Here is a 27,496-nt window from a genome sequence, read left to right as displayed (position 1 = left end):
CCTTCCTGGCCCCTCCAATCTCCATACTGCAGCCAGAAAGACCTAACGAGACCCACAGCTTTGGGCTGGCCACGGTTGCTTTGTCCTTACCTGGCCTTTCAGTGCTCCTAGGAGAGTCCAAACTGCCCTCCAGCTCTGCGAGGCTGGACGAGGTCACCTCTGCCTCCTCTGCCTGGTGGCTTCCTCACGGTTGCGTCTCAGTCGTGCCTGCCTCTGCCCCTCCCGGGAGCGGGTGCCTCCCACCCTGGCCTCCTGGCAGGCTGTGTCCCTGCTGGTTACATCCTCCCCACCTTGCTGCCCCCTCCTCCTCCTCAACCTGCAGGGCCCAGGGAGCCTCCCCTGGCCCCAGAGGGAGTCCCGCATAGACTGATTGCAAAGTCCATGAAAGCATGGGTACCTGTGCTGTGTTCTCTGGCCATTTCTTAGTACTTTGCTCACACTTGACACAGAGAGATAGATGCTCAAGGAATGTTTGCTGAGTGAATGACAGGCTCACAGATCCGTGACAGAGGATTAGGGGCTTCCCATTCCTCCCAAGCCTGTGGATCTGAGCCCGCCAGCCACACAGAGCTAGGGCCTCCTCCCCTCAGGGTGAGGCTCGGGGGTGGGGTGGGGTGGCTGTCCCCTCCTCCTCAGCACCGGCAGCCCCCGAGACTGCGCTCGAACACCGCTGTGCTCAGGGCTGCGGTGTGTGTGAGACGTGATTCTGCAGCTCCACTGCTAGGTATGTGCACATGTTCTGCCAAGCACACGTCCAGGAACATCCAAGCAGCGTTTTTCATAATATCCCAGACTTGGAGATTGCCCAGATGTCCACCAACAGGAGATTGGATTAGCCAATGATGGCATATACATACAATAGACTATGAGTCAGCAATAAAAAAGAACAAACTACACAACAACATGGGTAAATCTCAAGAGATTTTACGTTGAGTGAAAGAAGCCAGATGCAAGAGAGCCTTCTGTCTGGTTTCCTTTATGTGAAGTCCACAAACAAGCAGAGCAAATCTTTGATGATAGATCTCAGAATAGCAGCTAGCTCAGGGAAGGAGCATGAGGGAAGCTTCTTGGGTGATGGAAATATTCCATGTCGAGGGGGTGGTTCTGTGGCGGTACCCACATGTGGTAATTCAGCCAGCTATACACTTACGATGGTGCACTTGGCATAACCGATGATACCTCGGTTTTAAAAAGTGTGGGTCCTTACATCAGACACTGGGCTTCACCCTGATCTCACCACCTATGTGGTGAGATTCCATGTGCTATTAATTAATGTTGAGGATGTGTGAATTCCATGTGCTAGTTAATTAATGTTGAGGACTCAGTTTTCTCACCTGTGAAGTGGCCACAATGATTTCATGCTCTTTGCAGTAGGATTCGAGATACTGCCTGTACAACACTTATTATGGCATGTGGCACAGAGTAAGTGCTCAATAAACATGGTCCTTGTCATACTCAGGCCAGAAGTGTTGAGTGACTTGGATTAGAACCTGGAGCCTCAGAACTGAGGGTAGGATTTCTGAGCGTGCAAATCACATGCTCATGCAGCACAGTTCAGATTCAAGTTCAGCAAACAAGTACCTGCTATGTACCAGGCACCCGCAGAGTTACATCATGGTCCTTGGTGATCTCCTCTGGTTCATCCTCATCTAGAGAAACACCTTGTCCCCATCCATCAGTCCGTATCTAGGAAGGGAGGTCCTGACCCAGGGCCCCCTGAGGTCACAGCCCACTGTTTCCACAGGCCAGGGGGAGGCGGGGCACGTGCCCTCCTGCACCCTCTCCTCCGGCTCCTGCCCAGCCATGTGCACCTGTAGCAATGGCATTGTGGATTGTCGTGGCAAAGGCCTCACCGCCATCCCCGCCAACCTGCCTGAGACCATGACGGAGATGTAAGTACAGGCAGGGCAGGCGCTGGGATGCACCCCTCAGGCCAGGCCAGGCTGTGGTGGTCCAGTGAAGAGCCAGTGCAGGCACTACCCCAAGGCTTGCCCTGAGGCCCCTCAGTGCAAACGGAGAAGACATGCTTTGCCTCAGCTGGGCCAGGTTGTCTGCCCAAGGCTGGCAACTCTGGAGGGTTGGAGAGGGGTATCCCTCTGTGGTCCATCTGTCCAGCCCAGCTGGGTGAGTCTGCTAGAATTGGTTTCTTAGGGACTTCCCTGGCGGAAGGACTTCCACTGCAGGGGGCACGGGTTCAATCCCTGGTCGGGGCGCTAAGATCCTGCAAGCCCCGCGGTGCAGCCAAAAAAAAAAAAAAAGAATTGGTTTCTTAGTATAGCATCATTCGTGAGCCCCTTTCAGCCATGGCAGCCTGGGATAATGGAGCTCGAAAACCTGTCCATTTTCTCTGTCTGTGCCCGCCCCCCCTACTCCAGATGGAGGGTGGGAGCAGGGGCTGGCAGGCAAAGGGTCTGGTTTGGGCAACGGCAGGGGTGGGGTGACCTGCCCTTGTTCTTCCTCTGTGTTTTCTCTCTGCAGCCGCCTGGAGCTCAATGGGATCAAGTCCATCCCCCCCGGAGCCTTCTCTCCCTACAGAAAGCTTCGGAGGATGTGAGTGCCTCCTGCTGTTTCCTGGGGGTCAGCATGGGGCTAAGCCTGGAGCAGGCAGGCCACAGCCCCGGGGCTGGTCCTGACTCTGCCTGCCGTGGCTGAGCCCTCGGCAAAGCCATCATCTGGCCTTCGTACCAGGCTCATCTGTGACATGGGGATGGCGGTGGTGCGACCTCCTCGAAGGGCTGTCATGCGGCCTAAATAGGATGCTGAGTCCGAGTCTGGCACGTGACCAGAGCTGACCATTTCAGCTTGAGCACCCATAGGAGCAGTTGAGGCTGTGAGGGGTGTGTGTAGGGGAAAGCTGGGGTACCCGCCCGTGCATGACCCTTGGATTGCACAGAGAAATAGTGGCCAGTCGTGGGTTTTTCGGGTAGATAGGGGAGCTGGCCCTTCTCTTTCCTAATTTCAAAGAAACCCTTGCCCTCCTGTGGTATCTGGGAGGTAGGGGGGACAGGCAGGGCTTGCTGGCCACTGAGGGATTCAGCCGCCGTCTCTCCTCTGCTCACCTTGCAGAGACTTGAGCAACAACCAGATCTCGGAGATCGCGCCCGACGCCTTCCAGGGCCTCCGGTCCCTGAACTCGCTGTGAGTAGCAGTGCCAAGGCTCTGTAGTGGTCCAGGGCATCCCCCAAGGAGGCCGGCAGGGCCCAGGGCTCAGGGCCCCTCTGGTGGGCGCTAGAGAAGGAGCACAGCCTCAGTGGGTCTCCCTCTGGCTGCAGTGACCAGGGTGGCTGTACCCAGCTTTCCCTTCCTCTTTGTGGACCCTCTGCAGCTGGGAGGGGGAGGAGGGAGTCAAGGGCTGAGTGCATGGAAGAGCTAGGCAGAGCTGTTGCCCCTGGCAACTGTGATGTTCTCCCTTGTGTGGTGGGGATTTTCCCAGCCTTCTTTGTGGCAGTCATCTGACTCAGCCCAGCCTTCATGTTGGCCCCGCCTCCCCACAGAGGCCCAGCACTCCGTTCTCCTAAGCCTTGCCTGGGTCCTATAATGGTGGCAACCACCAGCTCCAGTTGTGAAATCTGCCACAGCTTATATCTTTTGTCCCAAACGTGCTCTGACCTCAAGTTGTAATGAGTGATTGTGAAGACTGTTTCCTGCCTACCCTGCTCCCCCCACCCTGTCCAGTATTTCCCTTCCCTCAACAGTTTGTTGGGGATCCATCAATCTACAAAACGTTGTGCGGCATTGAAAATTAATCTCGGAAATGTTACTTCATCTCTTTTTCCAAGAACCCTTGCTTGCACTCCCAGGGTCACTAAGCCCCTCACTCTCTGAGGTCCCATGGTACTTTGTCTCCATAGAGAGTGAACTCAGGGTGTCCTAAAGTCAGGCTAGCTCCCTGTTGATGGGGGCCATTCATTTGCCTTAGGAATGAGTATTTTCACCTGTCCCTTGGCAGCACTGGACATGGGCTCGGCGTTGATTCGGGGCCTAGGAAGTGGAACAGAATGGAACTCCCCCTGGGGCAGTGCAGAGGCTGTTAGCTCAGTGTCTTCTGTGTGTGCACCCTCTTCTCTTGGAATAGAGTCCAAGGTGGGGCCATTGGGAATGGCACCCCTAAAACTGTGCAGTGTGCAACCTACACAGCTGTACACGACAGCCTGGTGATGGGTCACTGTCCTTGGCTGAGCCATCAGATCCTGAAGGTGGCTGCCAAAATGCAGGGTCTTCCTCTGAAAAGTGAGTGAATCTCCTCCTAAATTGGAACATGACAGTAGCCAATCTAAGTGGGTTCCTGTTGCTCATGGGTATCTGGTCGCAGCCGCCCCCTCACCATATAGGAACTTTCATGCTGAGGTCATGCAAAAAGTGCACATTGACAGTGTCCACCTTGTCAGGCCCCGACCTGGTCCCCCTGCCTCAATTCCTGCCCCCTGCATTACTCCACACAGCAGATGGAGGGATCTTTCCAGTGGGAGTCTGATGATGTCTCAGAGGCTTCCTGGTGCTGGCTGGGTAAAATCCAAGCTACTGTCCCATTTTTTTCCTCCACTCAAGCCACACTGGAGCTCTCCACATGGGCCAACCGGGATCCTACTTAGCTCCTGCTACGCCGTCCTCCAAGAACGATCTCAGAGATGGCACACTCTGTTTTTACTCAGAATGTTTCCGGGGGTGGCTGGGGGGGCCGCTTGTGAGATTGGAACGTAATACACCCCTCTCCCCAGGCCCCCATGATGCTTTCACCATCTGTCTGAACCCATTTCTGCCTGCCTGTCTTTTTTGAACCTTTGCATTTTTTCTGATTATATATGGAATTCATGCTCCATGTAGAAAACTTTGAAAATTCTAAAGCATAAAACAACCCACTCGCAATCCTGCCACCAGATCTCAGCACAGCTAACACTTTGGTCTGTTTCCTTCTGGTGTTTTGTCTGTGCTGGAAAGACTCGCTTGACGTGCTGGAGCTCATACCGCACGTGCCGTCTGGCATTCCAGTTTTTGCTTGTAATTCCCTGAAAATATGTTAATTTTTCCTGCCCTTGGGATTTTCTTCTCTTTGAACAATCTCCCTTTGGATCCCCAACCAGGTTAATTTCCCATGAGGTTCCCCAGAAGGGGCCCTTGCAGGCTTCTGTGGGATCCGTGTGTGAGGGCAGAGAGTGAGGGAGGGGTGCTCCCGCGGTGATGGGCATCATGCTGCCTCTAGCCCATAGGGTACCTTTGTGCAGACTAGGGACCAGCCACCCCTTCCTGTCGCACTTTACTGCCATCTGCTGGCCACTGTTAAAACAAGCCTACACTGCTGGGGCCTGGCGTGTGAAAGGCATAGGGGTGGTACCATTGTGTGGGCAGGATTTGCAGAGCTGTGCCCCGGCCTGCCGGGCTGTCCTCTAACTCTCCTTTCTGCTGCCTTCTCTCCAGGGTCCTCTATGGGAACAAGATCACAGACCTCCCCCGGGGAGTGTTTGGAGGCCTGTTCACCCTACAGCTCCTGTAAGGACCCAAATGCGAGTGACCTTGGGAGGGACCCATGGAGGGGGTGCAGTATTCCTCCGGCCTCTCTTTTGGCCTCTTTGGGGTGTGGGAGGCAAGGACCTTGGGGGATGGCAGGCCTGGCAAGGCTGTGAGAGTCTAGGGGGCTCTGCAGAAGCCAGAGAGGGAAGGAGAGGTGGATGCAGAGCTGATTGCAGGATGCCTGAGCTGAGAGGCTCCTGAGATGTGACCTGTGTTCCTGCTGAGCTCGGTGTGGTTGGGGGCAGAGTCGTCTTCTGAAGGAGCACACCCAGGCCCAGGTCAGCCTCCTTGAGCCCTGAGCGTTCAGGCAAGGATTCTCTCCCAGGACCCAAGAAGCACAGAAGCCAAATGCTCCCTCTCAGCTCCTGGGAAACCCAGCAGAAGGGGAGAAGGATACCCCCAAATGCCTTTGGGAGGTGACTTGGCCACTGTGCTCTCTGCTGTCCCAGAATCCCATTGGGCACCTCTAGCAGTTCTTTGAAAGAGAGAAACGTGGGGGACTAAATGGTCCCTGTGCACAGAGAAGGCAGCCGGAGCTCCTCTGCGTGGAGTGGACACACAGAGGGCCAGATCCCCTGCACCTGCTTCCGTGGACTCCTCCCTGACATAACGCATGCTTGGTGCCTAGGAAGGTGCCTAGGACATGATGAGTCCAATTCTGTGCCTCTCCCCTCACCACCTGGCCCTGGCTGTGCCCACAGGCTCCTGAATGCCAACAAGATCAACTGCATCCGGCCCAACACCTTCCAGGACCTGCAGAACCTCTCACTGCTCTCCCTGTATGACAACAAGATCCAGAGTCTCGCCAAGGGCACCTTCACCTCCCTGCGGGCCATCCAGACCTTGTGAGTGCTCTCTTGCCCTCCTCCTCCCCCCACCCCAGCAGGTGGACCTAGGGGAGGTAACAGCCTCCAGGTACAGGCAGCGGTCTTGGCCTGTGCCTTTGGCTCACCAGGTATGGCCTCTGGTAGAGGACAGATTCTGAGTTAGACAATCCTGGGTTCAGATTCCAGCTATGCTCCTTACTGGCTGTGTGGCCCTGGGCAAGTTAATTAGCTTCTCTGGGGCTCAGTTTACTCATTCATAAAATGTGGATATCATCTTCTTCATAGGAATGTGGAATTGGGATGCATATTACAATTGATGGCATGTTTAATTGGCAGCGTTTTGTTCTTTCTTGATAATACATAAAATAATAGTGCATCTTGCAGTTGATAATGTCTTAAATGAAATACAGTGACAGCAATGTTGATTATAAATTAAAAATTAAAAGAGCAACAATTCTAGGAAGGTTTATTCCTAGGTATTTTATTCTTTCTGTTGCAATGGTAAATGGGATTGTTTCCTTAATTTCTCGTTCAGACTTTTCGTCATTAGTGTATAGGAATGCAAGAGATTTCTGTACATTAAAAATTTTTTAAAAATAAAGAGCATTTTAAAATCCCCTCCCTCATAAATAAATAAATAAATAAATAGGTAGATAAACAAATAAATAAATAAATGCCTATGCAGTACAATTGGCGGATACTGGTTGATGTGTTACTTAAGTTGTTTTTAATCTATAGGTGTGGTCTCCATTTTCTTTTTCCATGCACGTTATTTGTTGAAGACACTGCTTTATTGGATCCATAGAGCTCCCCACAGTCTGGATTTGCTTATTGCATCCCCTGTGGTGTAGTTTCACATGTTCCTCTGTTCTCTCTAGGTCCTGCAGATAGAAAATTTCATCTAGGAGCTTGGGTCAGGTTCAGGTATTTTTTCTTTTTCTGGCAAGATGACGTCATAGTATTGTGTACTTTCAACAGGAGGCTCACGATACCTGTTTTTTTTTCTTTTTGTGATAAACACAGTCATTGATTTCAATTCCTAGACCCACTTGTTCATTAGGGATCCTGAAATGGTGATATGTGAATTCTAACATTCCTTCTCCATTTGATAATGCTGTTGCAGTTATGCTTTAAAGGAGTCCTTATTTTTTAGCTGGAATGCTTCTGTATAGGGAAACTTCTCTTCTACTATTTGGTTGAACTCAGGCACTACACTCCACATCTTTAGTTCTGAGCCTGCAGTTTGACTCAGCGTGCTGACCCGTGGGTCCTGTGATGCGTGCCTGATGGGCATTTATTATGAATATTACCGTGGCCATTGTTGTCGTTGCCATCCCTGCCACTGTTTGCCCACTGGGCAGTGCTCTCCGTCAGCTAAGATCTGCACGAGTGCTGGGATGAGTGTGAAACAGATCGAGTAGAAGGCACAGCTCCTGCTCCCTTGGGACCCTGCACGTCAGCAGGGATGTCAGCCATGAAGACAAACTCATTAGAGCCCACATACCCGCCGGCAGCCCACTCCTGCTAATTAATTTACTTATAGCCAGGGAGAGGGGGAGGGAGCACCAGGGGGAAATCTTGCCAAGTATGTGAAATGAGAGGTCACAGGGAGACATTGGCAAGGTGGATTATTTTACGGAGCTGGCAGAACATCTGAGAGAAATGCACTAAGGAGATTTCAGGGCGGGGGACACACACGCAGGAAAGCCTTGGGGATGGGGAATGGGGCTGAGCGTCTCATGTGAGGAGATGTCTCGCTTTCAAGGTGGAAGGGGAGCTAGTACATCAAATGGATTGTGCTCACCAGGGGCGGCCTCTGCCTGTGTCCACTTACCTGGCTGGATTTCAGGAGTGCTTCTGCCCTCCTAGGTACCATCCCTGAGATCTTGGCCACTTCCACCAAGGCAATAGTAGGGCACAAAGCTGGAGCAGAGTGTTAGAACAGGAAGGTTTCCCATAGGAGAGATGGTAATAGTAGTAATACTGATAATAACGATAGTCACCGCTGTTTATTACTGAAGGCCAGGACACTGTTATTTGCGCGTATTATCTTACTTAATACTGACAATGACCTATGAATGAAGGTTCTATCATCCTTGCCTTACTTATAAGGAAACTGAGGTAGAGGCAGACTCACCCTAGGTCACATAACATCTAGTAGAGCAGGGATTTGGTCTCAGGCATCTCTTCACTGGCACTGAGAAATTAGTTAACTTGCCCCTAAATTGTGCTTTTACCCTAAGAATAGACCTCATTGTTAAGGCTGTAAAGCAAAACTGAACTTCGTGAACAACTATTATATATTGACAACTGAAGTACAATTCAGAACAAGAATTTTAAAAAATGCAAATCCAAGGTACAATCAGATATTGTTATTACAGCCTCAGATAGTTAAACCCTTGGCCGAGTCTTATGTCGGAACTGAGCGGATTTAAACTTACAAAATCTTGCTTGATTTGTTTATAGCTCCAAGATCTGTGGGTGAGTGCCATGTGTCACAGTACTGATTTTGTAGTTTTACTTGCCCCAAGAGATTAAAAAAGAATTTTTTTTAAAGCCTGAATGAGGTATAACTTACATACCATAAAATTCACCTGTTCTGAGTGTACAATTCAGTGATTTTTAGTAAATTTACAGTTGTTCAACTATCACTACAATTCAATTTTAGAACATTTTCCATTATCCCCCAAAATCCCTTGTGCCCATTTGCAATCAATTCCTATTTCCAGCCCAACCCCAGGCAAGCACTAATCTAATTTCTGTCTCTATAGATTTGCCTTTTCTAGATATTTCATAAAAATGGACTTATGTGATATATCTTTTGTGACTGACTTCTTTTGCTTAGCATAATGTTTTTGAGATTCCTTCACATTGCAAGTATGTATTGGGTTGACCAAAAGGTTCTTCCGGTTTTTTCCATAAGATGGCTCTAGTAGTGCTTAGTTGTCTTTAACTTCATTCAAAACAATTTTGTTAGACTGTATTGTGACAGCTGTCATATCAGCGTGCATTTTTTAAAAAACTTATCAAAATTGGTGAATTTTTGTGTAGCCATTTCAATATTGAAGATGGAAGAACAAAAGCAACATTTTTGGCATACTATGCTTCATTATTTCAAGAAAGTAAAAAAGCAGCTGAAACACACAAAAAGATTTGTGCAGTGTATGGAGAAGGTGCTGTGACTGATCGAACGTGTCAAAAGTGCTTTGTGGAGTTTTGTGCTGGAGATTTCTCGCTGGACGATGCGCCACGGTCAGGTAGACCAGTTGAAGTTGATAGCGATCAAATCGAGACAATAATTGAGAACAATCAACGTTATACCGCGAGGAAGATAACCGACATACTCAAAATATCCAAATCAAGCGTTGAAAATCATTTGCACCAGCTTGGTTATATGAATTGCTTTGATGTTCGGGTTCCACGTAAGTTAAGCGAAAAAAACTTTCTTGACCATATTTCCGCGTGCGATTCTCTACTGAAACGTAATGAAAACGTTCCGTTTTTAAAACAAATTGTGACGGGCAATGAAAAGTGGATACTGTACAACAATGTGGAACAGAAGAGATCGTGGGGCAAGTGAAATGAACCACCAACCACACCAAAGGCCGGTCTTCATCCAAAGAAGGTGATGTTGTGTATATGGTGGGATTGGAAGGGAGTCCTCTATGATGAGCTCCTTCCGGAAAACCAAACGATTAATTCCAACAAGTACTGCTCCCAATTAGACCAACTGAAAGCAGCACTTGACAAAAAGCATCCAGAATTAGTCAACAGAAAACGCATAATCTTCCATCAGGATAACACAAGAACGCATGTTTCTTTGATGACCAGGCAAAAACTGTTACAGCTTGGCTGGGAAGTTCTGATTCATCCGCCTTCGGATTTCCATTTATTTCAGTCTTTACAAAATTCTCTTAATGGAAAAGATTTCAATTCCCTGGAAGATGGTAAAAAACACCGGTAACAGTTTCTTGCTCAAAAAGATAAAAAGTTTTGGGAAGATGGAATTATGAAGTTGCCTGAAAAATGGCAGAAGGTAGTGGAACAAAAGGGTGAATACATTGTTTAATAAAGTTCTGGTGAAAATGAAAAATGTGTCTTTTATTTTTACTTAAAAACCAAAGGCACTTTTTGGCCAACCCAATAACAGTATTTGTTCCTTTTTATTGCCAAATAATTTTCCATTGTATGCACATTTTGTTTATCCTTCCTCACTGTTGGACATTTGGATCATTCCCACTTTGGGACCATTATGAATAATGCTGTTGTGAACATTTTCTTACACATCTTTGTGAGGACAAAGGGTTTCATTTCTCTTGGAATTTCTGGGTCACATGGGAAATTGATGTTTAACCTTTTAAGAAACTGCCACTGTTTTCCAAAGTGGCTATACATTTTACATTCCCACCAGCAATGTTATGAAGGTTCCAGTTTCTCTACATCCTTGCCCACACTTGGTATCGATTTTCTTTATGATTATAGCCATCCGAGTGGGTTTGAAGTGGTAGCTCGTTGTGGGTTTAATTTGACTAATGATGTTGAGTATCTGCCCAAAAGATTTTTAGTTGTGACTTCTTAATGCTTAATCCAAGAAAGAGACTGGGAATCGGTCTCCCCTTCTACCTTCCACTATCAGAAATGTCCATGGAGATAATTGTCTGGCCACATGTGCAGCCTATTTCTGGGTGTGCCTTTAACATGATTATCTTTTCCCAAACAGATTTTTTTCTTCCTCCTGAGCATTTTCTCTCCCCAGTTCCCTGCTCTTTACACCTTCTAAAAATTCTACTTTATGGCAGATACTTAAGTTTATACAGAAGCCACTTGCCTCGGAGGGTGATTCAAGTTTTGTAGGTTGCTTTTGACAAAAATAGCCTGTTCTTAAAAAGGATGTATTCTACTCTGCACCCCTTGGACATTTTAATCCGTGCCTGAACAACATAATTGAGTTGATTTTAAGCAGAGTTTTCTGCCAAGATTGTGATAGAGGGAAGCAATTCGTTCAGGCAGAGGCTGTGTACTAAGGCACAAACAGATGTGGATGGGGCGGGTGGAAGGATCCCAGAGCAATCCCTGAATCCTGGTGTACTTTAGATTAGCTACGAACTCTGCCCTGGGGAGTCAGCACACACATCTTCGCTGTGCAAATTGGCAGTTTAAATCGGGGAAACAAACCATCCAACGGGATGCAGAAGGGGTGGGAGGGGCCTGGCCCACCTGGTAGAGCTGAGAGGAGCCAGGACTCCGGCAGGAAAGTGGGACGGGTGCTGCAAAGGGGAGTGGCAAGGACAGCTGGGCAGGGAAAGCTGTCACCAAGCATACTGACCAGTGGCCAGAGGGCGGAGCCCAGGAGGGGATGGATGGAGAGAGAGTGGCCAAGGTCTGAGCTGAGCTGAGCGCAGACTCTGAGCAAGGGCTCGTGCCTCTGCTTGGAGAGAGCTGTGTGGCCCTAGCGAGAGCCTGGGCTGAGGCCAATATGTAGATGACTTGAATTAATGGCATTAGATGAAGGAAGAGTAGCCATGGCATGGCGAGTCCTCTGAGCTGGCCCCATGCAGAAGCATTGGCTCTTGGGAACAGTAGCCAGGACAGGTGCTGGATTCTTTTCCCTGGCTGTCTCGGTGTAGAAAGCAGGGCACGCAGTGCCGCATTGGCCCAGACACAGGTGGGCAAGCTGGCTGCTGGGTGGTTCAGATGTGGCTGGTCTGAGCCTGCAGGGCGGTCAGGGCCAATGGGAAAGACACCCCTGTGGTCACTTACAGTGACCCGGGTTCCCTCAGCTAGTATCACCTGTCAGCTGCCCCCGCCCCACATTTATCCTACGGGTAACACGGGGAGCCAGCAAGAAGATATGAGTGGTTCCCCAGTAAGTAGCTACTCAGTAATGCTTTCTGAGTTTCGCTGTGTCAAGAGACGGCCTGTAAAATGGTCAAGAGGGTGCAGCCCCTATGGCCTGGGGTAGGAATGGAGATTCCATGGAAAGCTGAGGGGCCGCAGCAGGCACTTTGAGACCTCCTACCCCAGCTGCAGGCCCAGCCTTGCCACCCTGGCCCCAGCCCCTTCTTGACAGAGGCTGTGGGAAAGAGGCTGCTGCTGCCCAAAGCCACAGGGAGGGGACAGTCCAGGACTCATGGCACCGGTGGGGTCCAAAGGCCGCTGGATGCTGAGATCTTGGGTTCTAATGTCCATTCCATCACCTTGCCCTTGGAAGGACAGGGGTGCCCTGGCCGGTCCCTAGGTTGCTCCTGCCTCCACTCCTGTTTGCCACAGGGCAGAGGGAGAGACAGGTGAGTAGGAGGAGACGGGACAGAGTGAGGCTTGAAGGGACAGCTGGAAGCTCCAGGCTGTGGAGTTCCATCCCCACTGTGAGACTCTGGTAAGACTTCTCCACAGGTGGTGGGCACCCCCAGGTGCTGTCCCCAGGTGGTGCATTTCTCCCCAGGGCCAGGTGGGCTCTGGCCACTAGCAAGCAGTGAGGCCCCGTCCAGGTGGCGGTCAGCACAGCTGTGCAGCTTTGTCTCTGATCTCCCATCCGCCCCCTTTGGACAGGCATCTGGCCCAGAACCCTTTCATCTGCGACTGTAACCTCAAGTGGCTGGCGGACTTCCTGCGCGCCAACCCCATCGAGACCAGCGGGGCCCGCTGCGCCAGCCCCCGGCGCCTCGCCAACAAGCGCATCGGGCAGATCAAGAGCAAGAAGTTCCGGTGCTCAGGTAGCTGCCCGCCTGCCCGCCCACCCACCCGCCTTCAGTCTGCTCAGGGACCCTGTGATGTTCCTGGATGGTCCCAACAAGGGTGCCCTGGACCACTCTGGACCCATGCTGGAGGGTGCGGGCCCACAGTGTAGACTTGGATCTACAGTTTCCCACCCCTTGTTTTACTGAGGCCTGGGAAGGTGGTAGAGCTTGCTGAAGATACCCCAGAGAGGACAGGCAAGGACCCAGGTCCCTCTACTACCAAGACAGTTCTATTTCAAGCTTTTTAAGACACTCAGGAGGCCTGGGAACCCTCCTCAGAGAGATGGTTGCCTCCTCCAGGCTCTGGGGCAGCAGAAACGGCAAGTGGCTGGGGACAGTGTGGGTCGGCTTCTGAGCCCGGATCCTGGTCCATCCTCACCTGTGCCGTTGCATGTGAACGTTCCCGTGGTTTTGGTGCTGCCTGGAAGAGGTTTACTTGGGTGTGGTGCTGTCCCCTGCATCAGCCTGGGCAAGGAATATCTGTGTTCGTAGCAAGACCTTCACACAGGGGTTGGGTGGGTGGGCTCTGGGGCCTTGGTTTGTGACCCGAGCCTGGTTCCTGGGGTGGCTTCCGCTGGGCAGCAGGGCTGGAGCCTGGGCTGTTCCTGCATGTCCTGGACAATCCCAGCATTGTAGTGTTTCTGCTTCTCTCCCCAGCCAAAGAGCAGTACTTCATTCCAGGTAAGAGGGGGGACCAAGGCCGGCCTGGGTGGGACGGTGGCAGTGGGAGGCCAGGGGGGCCCGGGAGACTCTGGGCTGGGCAGGGCTGCTTGGAACCCCTCCGCCCCTGGCCCCCGCCCTCTCACCACAGGCACGGAGGATTACCAGCTGAACAGCGAATGCAACAGTGACGTGGTCTGTCCCCACAAGTGCCGCTGCGAGGCCAGCATGGTGGAGTGCTCCAGCCTGAAGCTCACCAAGATCCCTGAGCGCATCCCCCAGGCCACGGCCGAGCTGTGAGAGCCCCCAGCCGCTCCGCACCCTCACCTGCCCCCAGCTCCCACTGACCCTCCCGGCCCTCCTCCGGGTTTTCCTCTGTTGCAGCTCTATTTGGGGACCACTGGAGACCGCACCCCGGGAGCATGCCAGCTGCTGGCTCCAGCAGGAAGTGGCCCCTCTGCTTCTCACTCCCGGTCCCACACGCCCTGCTGAGGCAGTCTCTGGCCCGCAGGGCAGGTCACCAGCCTGAACCAGGGCGGCTTCTCTCAATCATGCTCTTGCTTTCTTTGTGGGGACCTGATTCCATCAGCTAAAGTTGTAGCCTAAGCCATTCTTTTATTTTTCTTCTTTCTCTAAAAATATAAATTTGTGCACGTATATATATGCATGTGCACGGATACCTACACATGCCTGTCATTTATGTATGTAAATTTCATGGCATTTTTCATGTTAAAAATATCCCCATTCACCCCCCAGCTCATGGTCCAGCCTTTTCTGAAATAGGATCAATTCATCTCACCAGAGAAATTCTTCTGGGAGTCCCCTTTGTTTGAGTCCCAAATAGTCTCAGTTTGGAAGATACTTTGATGTCTGTCATTTATGGATGTATAAGTTCCCTTCCTTGCTTCTTACAGACGATTAAACAACAATGAGATTTCCATCCTGGAGGCCACCGGGATGTTTAAAAAACTCACCCATCTGAAGAAAATGTGAGTTACCCATTGGCGGGAAGGTGCAGTCAGGACGCCGGTCAGGATGGGGAGGGGAAATTCTGGGTGGGGTGTAGCTCCTGTCGGGGGGGCAGGGCTCCCGTGCATGGGAGCTGGGTGCAGGAAAAGGGTCCTGAACTCCATAATCCTCTCGCAGCAATCTGAGCAACAACAAGGTGTCGGAGATTGAAGATGGGGCCTTCGAGGGCGCAGCCTCAGTGAGCGAGCTGCACCTGACCGCCAACCAGCTGGAGTCCATCCGGAGCGGCATGTTCCGGGGCCTGGACGGCCTGAGGACGCTGTGAGTGTGTGGCCGGGGAGCGGGGTGGGCAGAAGCCAAGCCAGAGCGTGGGCGTCTGCGTTAAAGGGAAGGGAGGGAAGGGAGGAGCGAGGGTGGGGGTCTCCTTGCCTGGCCCCAGCTTGCAGGGGTTGAGGGGGCCGCGGCTGAGGACCCTGGCTGCAGCGCGCCAAGTCATCAGATGTTGGTCACTGTGACAAGGGCTGCCTTCTGGTTCCCCAGGGTGGGGGGTCGATGGCGGGTGAAGGGATGGGGAGGTGGGCCCCTCCAGAGGCCCCCTCTCATCGCCCCGTGGTCAGGCTGCAAGAGCACAGCACGTGTTTTCAATTCAGGAGTGGCTGGTGCTACAGTGGCAGGGACCTCGCAGAGGTGACTCAAGTGGGTGTAGGCGGGGGAGGAGGGATTCCCACCATCCCTGGGATTCTGAGACCCGAAGACTCAGAGCCCAGGCAGAGCTCTCCAGACGTCAGGACTGAGTGGGATCCTGGGGTCATCCACCCCTCTGTGAAGGCTGAAGGGAGCCCCTCTCTCTGTCCAGGCAGCACTAGCTCTTCAGATGATCTTGTAGACCTTTAGAGCGTCCGATAGACAGTGCTGTCCCGTCAGACTCGCCACAGGGACAGAAACATCCCACATCCGCACTGACCAGTCTGGTAGCCACATGCGGCTATGGAGCACTTGAAGTGTGGCCAGTGCTACGGAGGCACTGACTTTTGAATTTCATTTCATTTTAATTAATTTAAGTATAAACAGCCACATGTGGCTAGTGGCTACACTGTGGACCTTACCTCTAGAAGCCACCAGCCTGGATTTAAATCCCAGCCTGCAGTAAGGCTATAGATTTATTTTCTGAGCACGTATCATGGCATTTGTGTAAGGTAAATGAATGCATGGAGGCATTCCCTGTGGATTTTTGTTTGTCTGTTTTACACAAGGGGATTTATTATGCACTGTGTTTTGCAGCTTGCTTTTTTTCACTTTTAAAGATAGTGTGGCAGGTTCTTCATAGAGGGCTGCCTCATTCTTTTTTATACATGCCTAGTATTCCTTGAAAGAGGGTGCCGTGGGCTATTCGACCAGTCACTTGGGTTCTTTCTGAGGAAGACTTGGAGTGGACAGAGGAGAGAGGAAGGGCTGGTGCTGGGACAGAGCCTGCAGGAGCATGTGAAGGATGGTGACGGCACAGGAAAAGGAATGCCTGTAACCCCTCCACTGACCACAGTTAATTGTTGATATAGACAACTATCCTTCCAGTTACACACACACACACACACACACACACACCTGTGTACACATACACATGTACACCCACACACATGCATGCAAACACACAGATATATTTTAATGGAATCCTAGAATACATTTTATTTAGTAATCTGTTTTTTCCTTAAACAGAATGTGTCTTTACGTATCCTTATGATTTCTTTTACAAATCATTTTGAATGATTATATATTATATAATTATTGAAGATTTAGGCTGTTTCTAATTTTATTACAAGCAATGCTGTGATTAATATCTTTGTTATGAAATTATGTGCTCATCTGGGGTTATTACCTTAAAGATAAATCCCTAAAGGTAGACCTGCGGGGTAAAAGCACAAAGGGCCCTTTTAGGGATTTTGGCACATCTCACCAGGCACACTTCGCGCAGGTCCCAAGTTGTTTTCCTGCCAGCTGTGCATGAAAGTGCCCGTCCTCCCACCCTCCTGCCAACCCTGGGCTTTACTATTATTATTTTATTTTTAATTATTTTGTAATTTGGCAGGCAGAGATTCACTATCACTTAAATGTCCTTGATTTGAACATCTTTCAGTGAATGTTCATAAGCTATTTGTTTATTTATTTCTGTGCATCTCATGCTGTGACTCATTTATCCTGTAACGGAAGTTTGTACCTTTTAATCTCCCTCACCTAGTTCACTCATTTTAATTTAAACCATTTTAATTTCTTTTGTGAATTGCCTATTCTGTGTCAGGCTTCGTTTTTGTTTCTGCTTGGGGAAGGGAATTGAGCCAGATGTTTGAGGATGAATAGAGACTTTTGCAGCTATAAATGAGGAAGGAAGGTCATTCTAGAAGGAGATCCAGCCGGGGAAAGGTGTGGGGATGCAGGCCTGGGCAGCAGGCCTGAAGGACAGAGGAGTGGAGGGTGGTCCATCCCTGGGGAGGCGGGCAGGTGCTGCTCTGGGGCTGGGTTGGGCAGGCGCTCACATGTCACAGTAAAGAGTTTAAACATGATTCTGTGGACAGTTTAGAGGCTGCTACGGGCTTTAGGCTGGAGAGTGACATGGCCGGGTTTAAGTTTTAGGAAAGTCTCAGGTGTTGATACGGAGTGTGGCCCGAGGCTGGGGAGGCTCTGGGCATCCAGGGGGTGAGGGTGATGGTCGTCGGCATGGGGGCCGTGTGGGCAGGATGGAGAGGCGGTCAATTCAGAGGCAAGCAAGGCCTGGAGGGGAGCCCAGGTGTGTAGAGTCCTGGCGCTGTGGCTCCCCTCTCTGTGGCTCAGTGCCCCCAGAGGAGAACTTGTGAACTGGCCGCTGGCGGCCAAAGCACAGGGCAGGCAGGTGGCCGCAGGGCACGGCACGGGCTCTCCCCTCCTCTCCCGGCCCCCAGGATGCTGAGGAACAACCGCATCAGCTGCATCCACAATGACAGCTTCACGGGTCTGCGCAGTGTCCGTCTCCTCTCGCTCTATGACAACCAGATCGCCACCATCTCCCCTGGAGCCTTCGACACCCTCCAGGCCCTCTCCACGCTGTAAGTGTGCCAAAGAGGGCAGGCGGGTCTGGAGCTTGGGCACCAGCCATCCGAACTGAGCCCCGGAGCCCTGCCCATCCACCACCTTAGGACACGGCCTTCTCCAGTGGTCACTTTAAAAAGACTCAGGGTGTTTGGGTCCTTGCACGTTAGAATGTTGCCTCTTGGCGGGTTGGTTGTCTGGGAGTGTTGGGTGGCTGTGTGGCCAGCACGTGGCGAGCAGGAGCTGGCTTTGCTGGGACAACTGAGTCTGGTGGTTGTCTTCATGGTCATACCACCTGCCTCTTCCAGGAACCTTCTGGCCAACCCTTTCAACTGCAACTGCCAGCTAGCTTGGCTGGGCGACTGGCTGCGCAAGAGGAAGATCGTGACGGGGAACCCGCGATGCCAGAACCCGGATTTCTTGCGGCAGATTCCCCTGCAGGACGTGGCTGTCCCCGACTTCAGGTGTGAGGAAGGTAACTCGTGGGCCCCCTGGGTGGCAGGGGGATGGGGAGTGGTCATGCCCCAGAGAGGAGGGGTCCCCTGGGGAGGGGAGGCTCTGTGGAGGGGGAGGGGCGAGGAGCAGGGAGACCTACTCAGTCCTATGCCTGCCTCTGCCTGGTGGGGTCTTCGTGTGATTATAAGAGCAATAATGTGCTTATTGTTTAAAAAATGGGAAAATACGGATAAAAGACGGGAATAAACATTACCTATTAGCCCATCACTCAGAGAAAATCATAGTTAACATTTTAGTGTAATTTCTTTATGTAGGTACGTTTAACCCAGAGACCTACCTCCTGGTTATTCCTAAGCACTCTGGACGGTGGATTCAGCCTGTCTGTAATGTGCAACAGGACACTGTCAAGGGGGCACCCGTTCCTCCACACGTGGGTCACTTCTTGTGCCAATGTCCTCTTTCCCCTGAATCCTCCATCTCTCTCCTGTGGCCACTTCCTTCTTTCCCTACCCATGCAGAATCTAGCCCGTCCCTCCATTCTCCACCCCGGCCCCCAGAGCATCATGCACACAGGCAGCTGTGGGAAGCAGATTTTTACCGAAGGTGACAGAACAAGGTTGCGTCTTGCCCAGTCCTGGTCCCCCCTTCTTCAGCCCCTCCTGTCCTCTCTGCAGTCTGCTTCCAGGGGGCAGTTCAGCTCTCAGGCTGGCCCATCCAGGCCAGTGAGGGGGGTGCTGGGTGGGGAGCTTCAGCTTTCATGCCAAGAATGACAGGGTATTTTTCTAAACAAAATCAATGGATTCCCTAAGAGCAGTTTGGCTTCTAACTTTTAAAATAAACAAAACAAAACTCCATACTTCTCACATATATATTTTATATCATAGTTTCTTTTTTTAAAAAAAAAAAACCTGTACTATGTATTTTGGACATTTTTGATGCCATCAAGTATTTTTTTGAAAGCATTATTTTTTTCCAAGAAACAGTTTCTTTTTAGTTTTCTTGTTACAAAGTGAGGCATCTTTATTTCCTTAAAAACAAAACCGAAAATGACGGACAATCCAGAAGGAGAATAAAAAGATCACTGATGAGTCCCTCTTTCTACTTCCCCACCCCAGATGACTCCTGTCAGCACTCTGTGTGTGGCCCCCTGGATCTTTGCTGAGTGTTCGTGTGCACATGTATGACACACGTAGGGTCTTGCAGTACTGCCCGTGTACCTTCTCAACGTGACAGTCCCTTGTCTGGAGGCATCGCATGGCATTTACGTGCTTCCAAACTTCTGCTGTTATGCCTCGTGCTGCCAGGAACATCCTGATAGATAACTCTCTGTACATATACTCAGTTTTTCCCCTTAGAATAACTTCCTAGGAGTGAAAGGATGTGAATATTTTTGAGGCGTTGCTTCCGAGAGGCAGTAGGACGTAGTGGTCAAGAGGGCAGGTTCTGGAGGCAGCTGGCTTGGATTCCAGGCTGCGGGACCTCTTCCAGGCTGATGGACCTTGGGCAAGTTACTTAATCACTCTGTCCGTAGTTTCCTTTTCTCTAAAATGGTCTGATAGTAGCACATCCACAGAGGGATGTTGTGAGGATTCAGTGAGTTCATCCTTATCACGTGGCACCTCCACACAGACGCCTTCCATAACCGACAGTCCCTGGCACCTGCTTCCTAGCAACTGCGATGGTGGTGTCCTTATCGTCCCTCCTACACCCAATCAGAAGGAAGGAAGGCACACCGAGGGCGCTCAGTACTATTTACTGAATCTGTGAAAGATGGTGGGACAGAAGGGGCTCAGACTGTGTGCCAGCCAGACCTGGGTACAGACCCTGAATTGCCTCTGATCAGCCTTCTGACCCGAGCAAGCTGTTTAACCGCTCCAGATCTCAGGAAGATAGAAGTTCCTTCATTCCTTCATTCAACTGACCTAATTTGGAGGCTGCTGTGTGCCAGGCCCTGCTCTCCGTGTTGGGCTCCTTCAGTGAACAGAGAAGGGGGCGCAGGTCTCTGTCCCCGTGATGCTCACACTCTAGGGGCAATGGCAGCTCCCTTTGCATACGTTAAGGAGATTACGTTCGATACAGTGTCCGGCACATAGTAGGTGCTCAAGAAATGGTGTGGCTGCCATCCTCCTTCTCTGCAGTGCCTGGGTCCGCCTCAGAGCTGAGGTGGAAGAGATGGACCCAAGACCTATTTTAAGCTCAAAACAGGTCCAAGGGGCTTTGCCCCTGGTGGGGGAAGGGTGCAGCTGAGAGGAGACTTACTGGTGCACAAGGTGGTGTCAGCGCGGGGCCACTGTCCGCAGGTGCCCTGGAGCTGGGCCCTGGCTGCAGGAGGCCCTGAGGGGGCCTGTCCCCTCGCTGACGTGGCTTCACGCCTTCCTCCCCAGGCCAGGAGGAGGGGGGCTGCCTGCCCCGCCAGCAGTGCCCCCAGGAGTGCGCCTGCCTGGACACCGTGGTCCGATGCAGCAACAAGCACCTGCAGGCCTTGCCCAAGGGCATCCCCAAGAATGCCACAGAGCTGTGAGTAACCCCTGCCTGGTGGCAGGGAGAGAGGGCGACCAAAAGCAGGTGTTAGCTGACTAGGCGCTTGGAGTTAGGGCTTTGCAGGAGACACTGGGTCCAAGGAGGTTTGAGCTTCTCTTTGGCCGCCCCTCTGCTCTACAGTCACCTGACGGCAGGGGTCCCCCGTGGCGAGTACTTCATCCCCTTAAACCAAGCTCTGCCTTTAAAGTAAGAAATTACATTGCTTTTCCCACTTCACATCATCTCATGAGCGTTGCCTTCAGGAGAACGCTCACAAAAGTTATTTTTATTGTCCACTTAATATTCCATCACGTGAGTCTACTGTGATCTATATAACAAATCCCCCTTTGTTGGTATTTAAGATTCCAATTTGTTTACTCTCATAAATAACACTGAGGTGAGCATGCCTTCAGTGAAACTGCTAGTTGGAGAGCGGTACATTGTTGGGACTCTTGATGACCTTCCAGAAAAGCTGTCTCCTCTGCACTCCCGCCCGCCGTGTGTGGAAAGAGCCTTCTTGCTCCCCCTCCCCCTCCCATGCCCCATCAACACTGGCTGTTGTGGTGCTAACTCTTTGTTGATTTGGATTTGGTATCTGAGCCCATGTGGGGACGTGGGTATAAATGTATATGGCAGACAGCGGATGGAGAGCAGGCTCCTTTGACAGACCCCTCCAAAGGGAAGGCCTGGGTCAGGCCCTGACTCTTCCTGCCCCTGGGATTGGTCCCTTCAGGCCTCCATAGCTGAGCTTTTCTTTTCCCTGAGGGGAGCACGTGAGGTTTTCATTTGTATTTCTGTCATTACCTGCAAGGCTGGTATTTCTTCACAAGCACACCAACCACTGCAGTCCTTGTCCCGTGACTCTCCTGCTGCATCCTCCGCCCAGTTTTCTGTAAACCTCATATGTCCCGTTCTCTCCTTGGTGCCTCCTAGCAACCCTGGGAATAATGGGACAGGCAGGACAGCCTGGCTCCCTTGACTGAGGATGCTGAAGTTCAGAGACTTTAAGCCTCAGTTTTCTCAGCTGTAAAATGGGGCTACTGGGTTTGTTGACAAGGAAGGCTGAGAGGATCGAAGGAGATGGGCCGGGAGTCATTCTGTAGGATGCAGGGTGATGGGTCGGGGGAGTAAAGCCCTGATTTGTGCTCTGTGGACCTTTGGGGGGTGGACAAGGCATCCTGAAGGCTGCCTTCGGTGGGGCTGCAGCTCCCAGCGCTCGGATCAGCTTAGTAAGGATGGCTGGTGGCCATGGGGGAGGGAGGGCAGGTCACAGCATTTCGAATCCCAAGCTCCGCGGATGATGAGAGACCAGTGGGTGGGAGAAGCCGGGTCGGTCACAGAACTGACTGCAGAGAGAGTTGGAGAGTCACCTTCGGGGTCCTGAGCCTGGATGGTTAGGAACATGGAGTGTAGTGCTGTTGTAGTCAGGGGAAGCCTGTGTGGGTGTGAAAACACAGAGCTTAGGTTTGGGCACGTTTGGGTCTGGGGCCAGCCTCAGGCACCTCGCCAGCAGGTAGAGGGGGGTCCTGGGTGCTGCTGAGGACCTGGCAGGTGGGTATTAGCCTATTACAAATTTCCTATTTGACCAAGAAGCCTGGAGAGCAGAGAGGGAAGGCCAGGGGGGCCAGGATTGAGCCTGTGGTGCCCACCGACAGGGAGGGTGCTGAGAGGGCCAGGCAGGGGCTCGGGAAGGAAGCCACAGGAGGCTTCACGTGTCAGTGGCTTTTACCAAGTGTTTCAGCGACATCTTCCCAAATGGCCTAAGAAATGTCCGTGTTTTCTCTTCCAATTAGCGATTCAGGACCAACTGTGTAGTCTACATGTAGGAGAGGAAATGAGTGAGAAGGCCGTGGCTGCAGGGGAAGGTTCTCCCTGTGCCGGGCTCTGCCCAAGGCCGAGATGGCTGCACTAACTGCTGTGTTCTCTCCTGTAGCTACCTGGATGGGAATCAGTTCACGCTGGTTCCAGGACAGCTGTCCACCTTCAAGTACCTGCAGCTTGTGTGAGTATCCAGGCCTGTCTCAGAGGGCAGGAGGGCCATTGGAATCTAGCCATTGTGGCTCCAGCTTTCCTGGAATTCCCTACAGATGCCACTCTGGCCGATCCATTTTTTTGGTTTTGTTTTGTTTTGTTTTTTTAATTGCAGTATAGTTGATGTACAATATTATATAAGTTACAAGTGTACAATATAGTGATTCACAACTTTTAAAGGTTATACTCCATTTATAGTTATTATACAATATTGGCTATATTCCCTGTATGGTACTGATCCGTTTTTTAATTTCACCCCATCCCTTTGGGAACATCTGTGCACAGAACTGTTTTGCCATCTAGTGGCCATTCTTGGGAATTGCATTGTTCCAGGCTCTCTTGGGTTGGAACCTGTGTGCTTCTGCCCACACCATCTCCCCAAGCCTCTAGGCTGGTAATTATTGTTAAAGAGGGTTATCCTTGCAAAGGTAGGAGCCAGAGCAGAAGAAGAGAGTTATGGAAAACTTCTTGATCCAACCTTGGCTCCTAAACCAAATATGAAATATGGCAGCCTCAAATACACATCTGTAACTAACTCTTTCTTTAGGCTAGCATCTACTTTTCTGTTATTTCCACTTCTGACCTTTCTGCTTCATGAAAACATACTGAGTAAGCCTCAGAATAAGTTCAGCTCCTCTTAGCCTTCCAGCTTAATTAACACCTCACTTCAATTGTCTTTATCTGCCTATTGGCCAGATCCCACCAAAAAGAAGTCCAGAGAACATTTCATCTGAAGTGCCTTGGAGCAGTGCTGCTCAAAGTGCGGTCTATGGAGCAATGGCAACCTGAGAACTCTTTGTAATGTGCCTGAAACTAGATAAGGAACTCGCACCAGAATTTTAATCAACACATTGCTCCTTCCTTCATTGGGAAAGTATTGCTATGAAAAAAATGTTAGCTAAACTAAGTTGTGTGTTTAGTGTCATAGGTGATTGCATTTTGGCACAAGTCCCTTGTTTGGGGACATTCAGTTTGAGGACTAGCTACTTTGAGTAGCACTGGCTTACAGAATTTCGAAACTCCAGTTTATTTGTCTTTGCTAATGACCTAGCCATGGTGTTTTGACTGACTGTTCCAACGGTGGAGGTGAGGGGTGGTGGTTAGAGTGATTTGTGGCTGGTGATAGAGTGACAAAGAGAGAGACAACCTTTCTTTGGTCTAATTTGAGGCAGCCCCACTAGCGGTGCAGATATGCTTGAGGAGAAAGGGAGGGAGAGGGGACTAATGTGAAGGCAGTTCTTACTATGAAGCTGCCTGTTGGGGGCTGAAATACCAGCACCTCCTTATCATGGGGAAGGACCACAGAGTGTACTTGAAGTTTGGTGATGTATTTAAATGTGTCTCTAGAAACAATGGAGTGGTTATGAATGAGATTAACTAGAGGAACATTTACTAAAAGAAAATGAAGGCAGGGCACATGGTTTTATTTGCTGAGTCAAGAACGGCATGAAGTGAGCAGATATGAAGCCCTCTAAGTCATGGGCCCTCCCCCTAAATGTCACGGTCTGGGGGCATGCAAGGGAGAGAAATAGGAGCACATACGTCGTGTGGAGTGACGAGTGTTCCAACAGAGGTAAATGCACGTGTTAGGGCTGTGGCTCAAAAGAAGGAGTGGTGGGCTCAGGGTAAGGGCTGGGAGAGGCCAGAGTTCACCAGGTGCAGAGGGAACAGGATATCCGGGGGCAAGAGAATTCCAAGAAGGGTGACAAATTCATGCAAGGCATGTAGGGACCCGTGAGGGAGGGGGGCCATGCCCTGGAGTACCTGGCAGGTGGTGAAGCTAAAGGGTCTGGAGGTTGCACTTTAAGTAAATGGGAGCCACTGCGGGTTTGTTGGTAGAGAAGTGACCTCATCAGATTTGTGTCTGAGAAAGATTGCGTGGTGCCCACCATGTGGAAGATGGATCAAAAGGGGGCAAAGCTGTGGGTGAGAGATGAGGCAGAAACCAGGAGAGAGATGACGGTGGCTTGATGTAGCAGAAACTTGGGAGGAGGGGGCAGATGGAACAGATGAACAGAGGCACAAGCCAGTTAGGTGAGGGTCTGGGAGGGAGGACGTGTGGGTGGGGCAGTGTTTCTGGGTTGTTGGAGCTGCTGACCGGGATGGAGAGCACAGCACGGGGCACGTGGGTGGGAGAAAGCACAAGAATTGGAGTGTCTGTGGGACATCAGGTCTCTGGAGGGGACTTTGTGAGAGAGGTCTGGCTGGGGCCACAGCGGAGGCACCAGTTGCGCACGATGGTGAGGGAGCCAGGAACGTCACCGAGGGCTGAGGGACTAAAGGAAGAGGAAGAGCAAGGACAGGGCTTAGTGATCCCTGTGCCTAAGGGGTGGGTGAGAAAGAAGCATTCACCAGAGAGGTAGGGGGAACGTGGGAAGACAGTGGTCTGAGGAGATTTGAGAAGAGGGTGGTCAGTTGGGCCAACGCTACAGGGTCACTCGGAGAGCACATTGCCGTGACCTGGGGCTTGGGGGCCAACAGACTGGGGTTGGACTCTGTCTGTACTTCCTCCCAGCTGTGTGACCCTGGGTGGGTCACTTCATCACTCTGAGACCCTGCACCTTCTTTTATAAAATGGGTTTACTATCTCCCTCATAGGATTATAGGGAGGGTGAGTGAACAAACCCACGTAAAGTGCTAGCAAGAGAGAAAGGACAGAGAGCCCCCTAGGCCTGGCAGTTGGGAGGCTGCTGATGTCCTTGGTGGGAGCATTTCCATGGTGGGTGGAGGGTGGGAGCCAGGCTATACTTGCATCGGGTGGGAGATGAGGAAATGGAGACCTGAAACCCTGGAGACACAGAGCGAGTTCAGGGAGCAGAGCGGAGGGCTGTAAATAATTGTGAACCAAGCGCCCCCTCCACCACCTCCCACCCCCCAGAGTGCTGGTCAGAACCACTTGCCCGCCTGGCTGAGGGATGGCCATGGCCAGAGTGGGAGAGGGGAGGAGTTCTTTCTTTCTAAATGATGATACTTTTGTCTTTTCCAGGGACCTGAGTAACAACAAGATCAGTTCCTTAAGCAATTCCTCTTTCACCAACATGAGCCAGCTGACCACTCTGTGAGTCCCATGGCGGGAGGTGGAGGGAGGGCTTGTGGCTACTGAGACTCCCCAAGCCTCGGTCACTGGCAGGTATCCCCACGTAGCCTCCCTTACCCTCCAGCGAGGGTGACAGGGCCTGCCCACTGAAAAGACTTTTAAAAAACTTTTTTTTTTTTAATTGTGAAACACAGCGTGTATATGGAAAAGTGCAAAAAACATAAATGTACAATTTAACAAATAATCATAAAGCTAGAACATGTGTAAATACCTAAGGCAAAAAGTAGAACACAGCTAGCACCCCAAAAGTCCCCTCGTCTCTTCCTGATCATTCTTCCTCTCTCCCCCGACACCCGAGGCAGTCCCTACCTGGAGTTTTATAATGATCACTTCTTTGGTCTTTATAGTACCATCTACATATGCATTTCTACACAATGAAGTTTAATGTTGCCCACTTTTGAATCTTATATAAATTGAATCATACAGGATGTAGTCTTTTATGTCTGGCTTCTTTTATTTACCATTATGTTTGTATGAAGCTGTGGTCTCTTCATTTTCACTGCTGTATAGTATTACTTTGCAGGAATATACCATACTTTCCTTATCCATTCTACCACTGATGGGTATTTGGGCTGTTTCCAGTTTGGACTATTGTGAATGGTTACTCTCTGAACACTTTTGTGCCCATATTCTAAGATATTTTAATGATTGCTTTAATTATATTCCAAGCAATTGATTGGAAAGTATTAACAAGCATCGTTTATATTTGCCTGGAGCTTAAGAATGTATTTCGTTCACCTTCCCAGTACCTCACTTTACAGATGATGTGCCCAGGACTTAAGAACTTTCCCTTTGGTTCTACTGTGGTCAAATAATAGAGCCAGTACCCTAAAAGACAGGGTCCTGACTCAGTCAGGCCCCCAGGAGCAGAATGTGGTCCCAAGGCCGCAAAGTGCTGCACTTACCTGCCTCAGGTCTATTAGTCAACTGGTTTCCATTTCAAAGTCTTCATGAGCCTGTTGACTGAAAGAAGAATGCACAAGTTGTGAGTTAAGTTTTATTCGGGGACCTTCCAGAGGACTATAGCCTGGAGACAGTCTCTCAGATAGCTCTGAAGAACTGCTCTGAAGAGGGAAGGGAGGAGCCAGGATACATATGAACTTTTTTTTCTGAGAAAAACATGTGGTCAAGTATCAAAAGGTTACTGTGAATCCCAAAGAACAGATATCTCAAGTTAATGATTTTAGTGCTTTTCTACCTATGGGAAGATGTAAGAGTCTGGGGTCATTTGAAATTTTTCCTTAGATATGCATCTAAGCTACCTAAAGGCTAGTATATTCAAAGCACAGAATGCACCCTGTCTTTCTCCATCCTGGATTCCCCTCAAGGCACACTGTCGGTGGGCAACTGAAGTGGCTAATGGCTTGATCCTTGTAGAACTGGAATGGCCGGCAACATTTTTTTCTTTACAAGCCTATGTGTGAAGCTGCCATGGTCTAGGGCAGTGGTTCTCAACCAGGGGCAGTTCTGCTCTCCAGGGAACATTTGGCAATGTTTGAAACGTTTTTGGTTGTCACAGCTGGAGGAGGGCAGGGGGAGCTACTGCTTCTCTGTGGGCAGAGGCCAGGGATGCTGCTGAACATCCTACAAGGGACAGGACAGCCCCCCAGCAAGGAACTGTCAACAGTGCTGAG

At 50.7% G+C, this 27,496-nt stretch overlaps 1 protein-coding gene across 1 annotated transcript in view; it reads left to right on the top strand.

The window, feature by feature from the left end:
- The window catches only part of SLIT1 (slit guidance ligand 1), a 164,572-nt gene that overhangs the window by 111,218 nt on the left and 25,858 nt on the right, over positions 1-27,496 (top strand). Inside the window, exons 9-23 of the mRNA XM_068548291.1 lie at positions 1,745-1,892; positions 2,479-2,550; positions 3,067-3,138; positions 5,416-5,487; positions 6,210-6,353; positions 12,885-13,048; positions 13,730-13,753; positions 13,884-14,028; positions 14,647-14,721; positions 14,879-15,022; positions 17,632-17,775; positions 18,067-18,233; positions 20,599-20,731; positions 22,668-22,736; positions 25,752-25,823. Of these exons, the coding sequence (XP_068404392.1) occupies positions 1,745-1,892; positions 2,479-2,550; positions 3,067-3,138; positions 5,416-5,487; positions 6,210-6,353; positions 12,885-13,048; positions 13,730-13,753; positions 13,884-14,028; positions 14,647-14,721; positions 14,879-15,022; positions 17,632-17,775; positions 18,067-18,233; positions 20,599-20,731; positions 22,668-22,736; positions 25,752-25,823 (1,645 nt within the window). The remainder of the gene's footprint in view (positions 1-1,744; positions 1,893-2,478; positions 2,551-3,066; positions 3,139-5,415; positions 5,488-6,209; positions 6,354-12,884; positions 13,049-13,729; positions 13,754-13,883; positions 14,029-14,646; positions 14,722-14,878; positions 15,023-17,631; positions 17,776-18,066; positions 18,234-20,598; positions 20,732-22,667; positions 22,737-25,751; positions 25,824-27,496) is intronic.

The sequence above is a fragment of the Eschrichtius robustus genome, chromosome 7 (genome assembly GCF_028021215.1).
Source record: "Eschrichtius robustus isolate mEscRob2 chromosome 7, mEscRob2.pri, whole genome shotgun sequence".
Classification (NCBI taxonomy): Eukaryota; Metazoa; Chordata; class Mammalia; order Artiodactyla; family Eschrichtiidae; genus Eschrichtius; species Eschrichtius robustus.
This window is presented reverse-complemented; position numbering and strand designations above follow the sequence as displayed.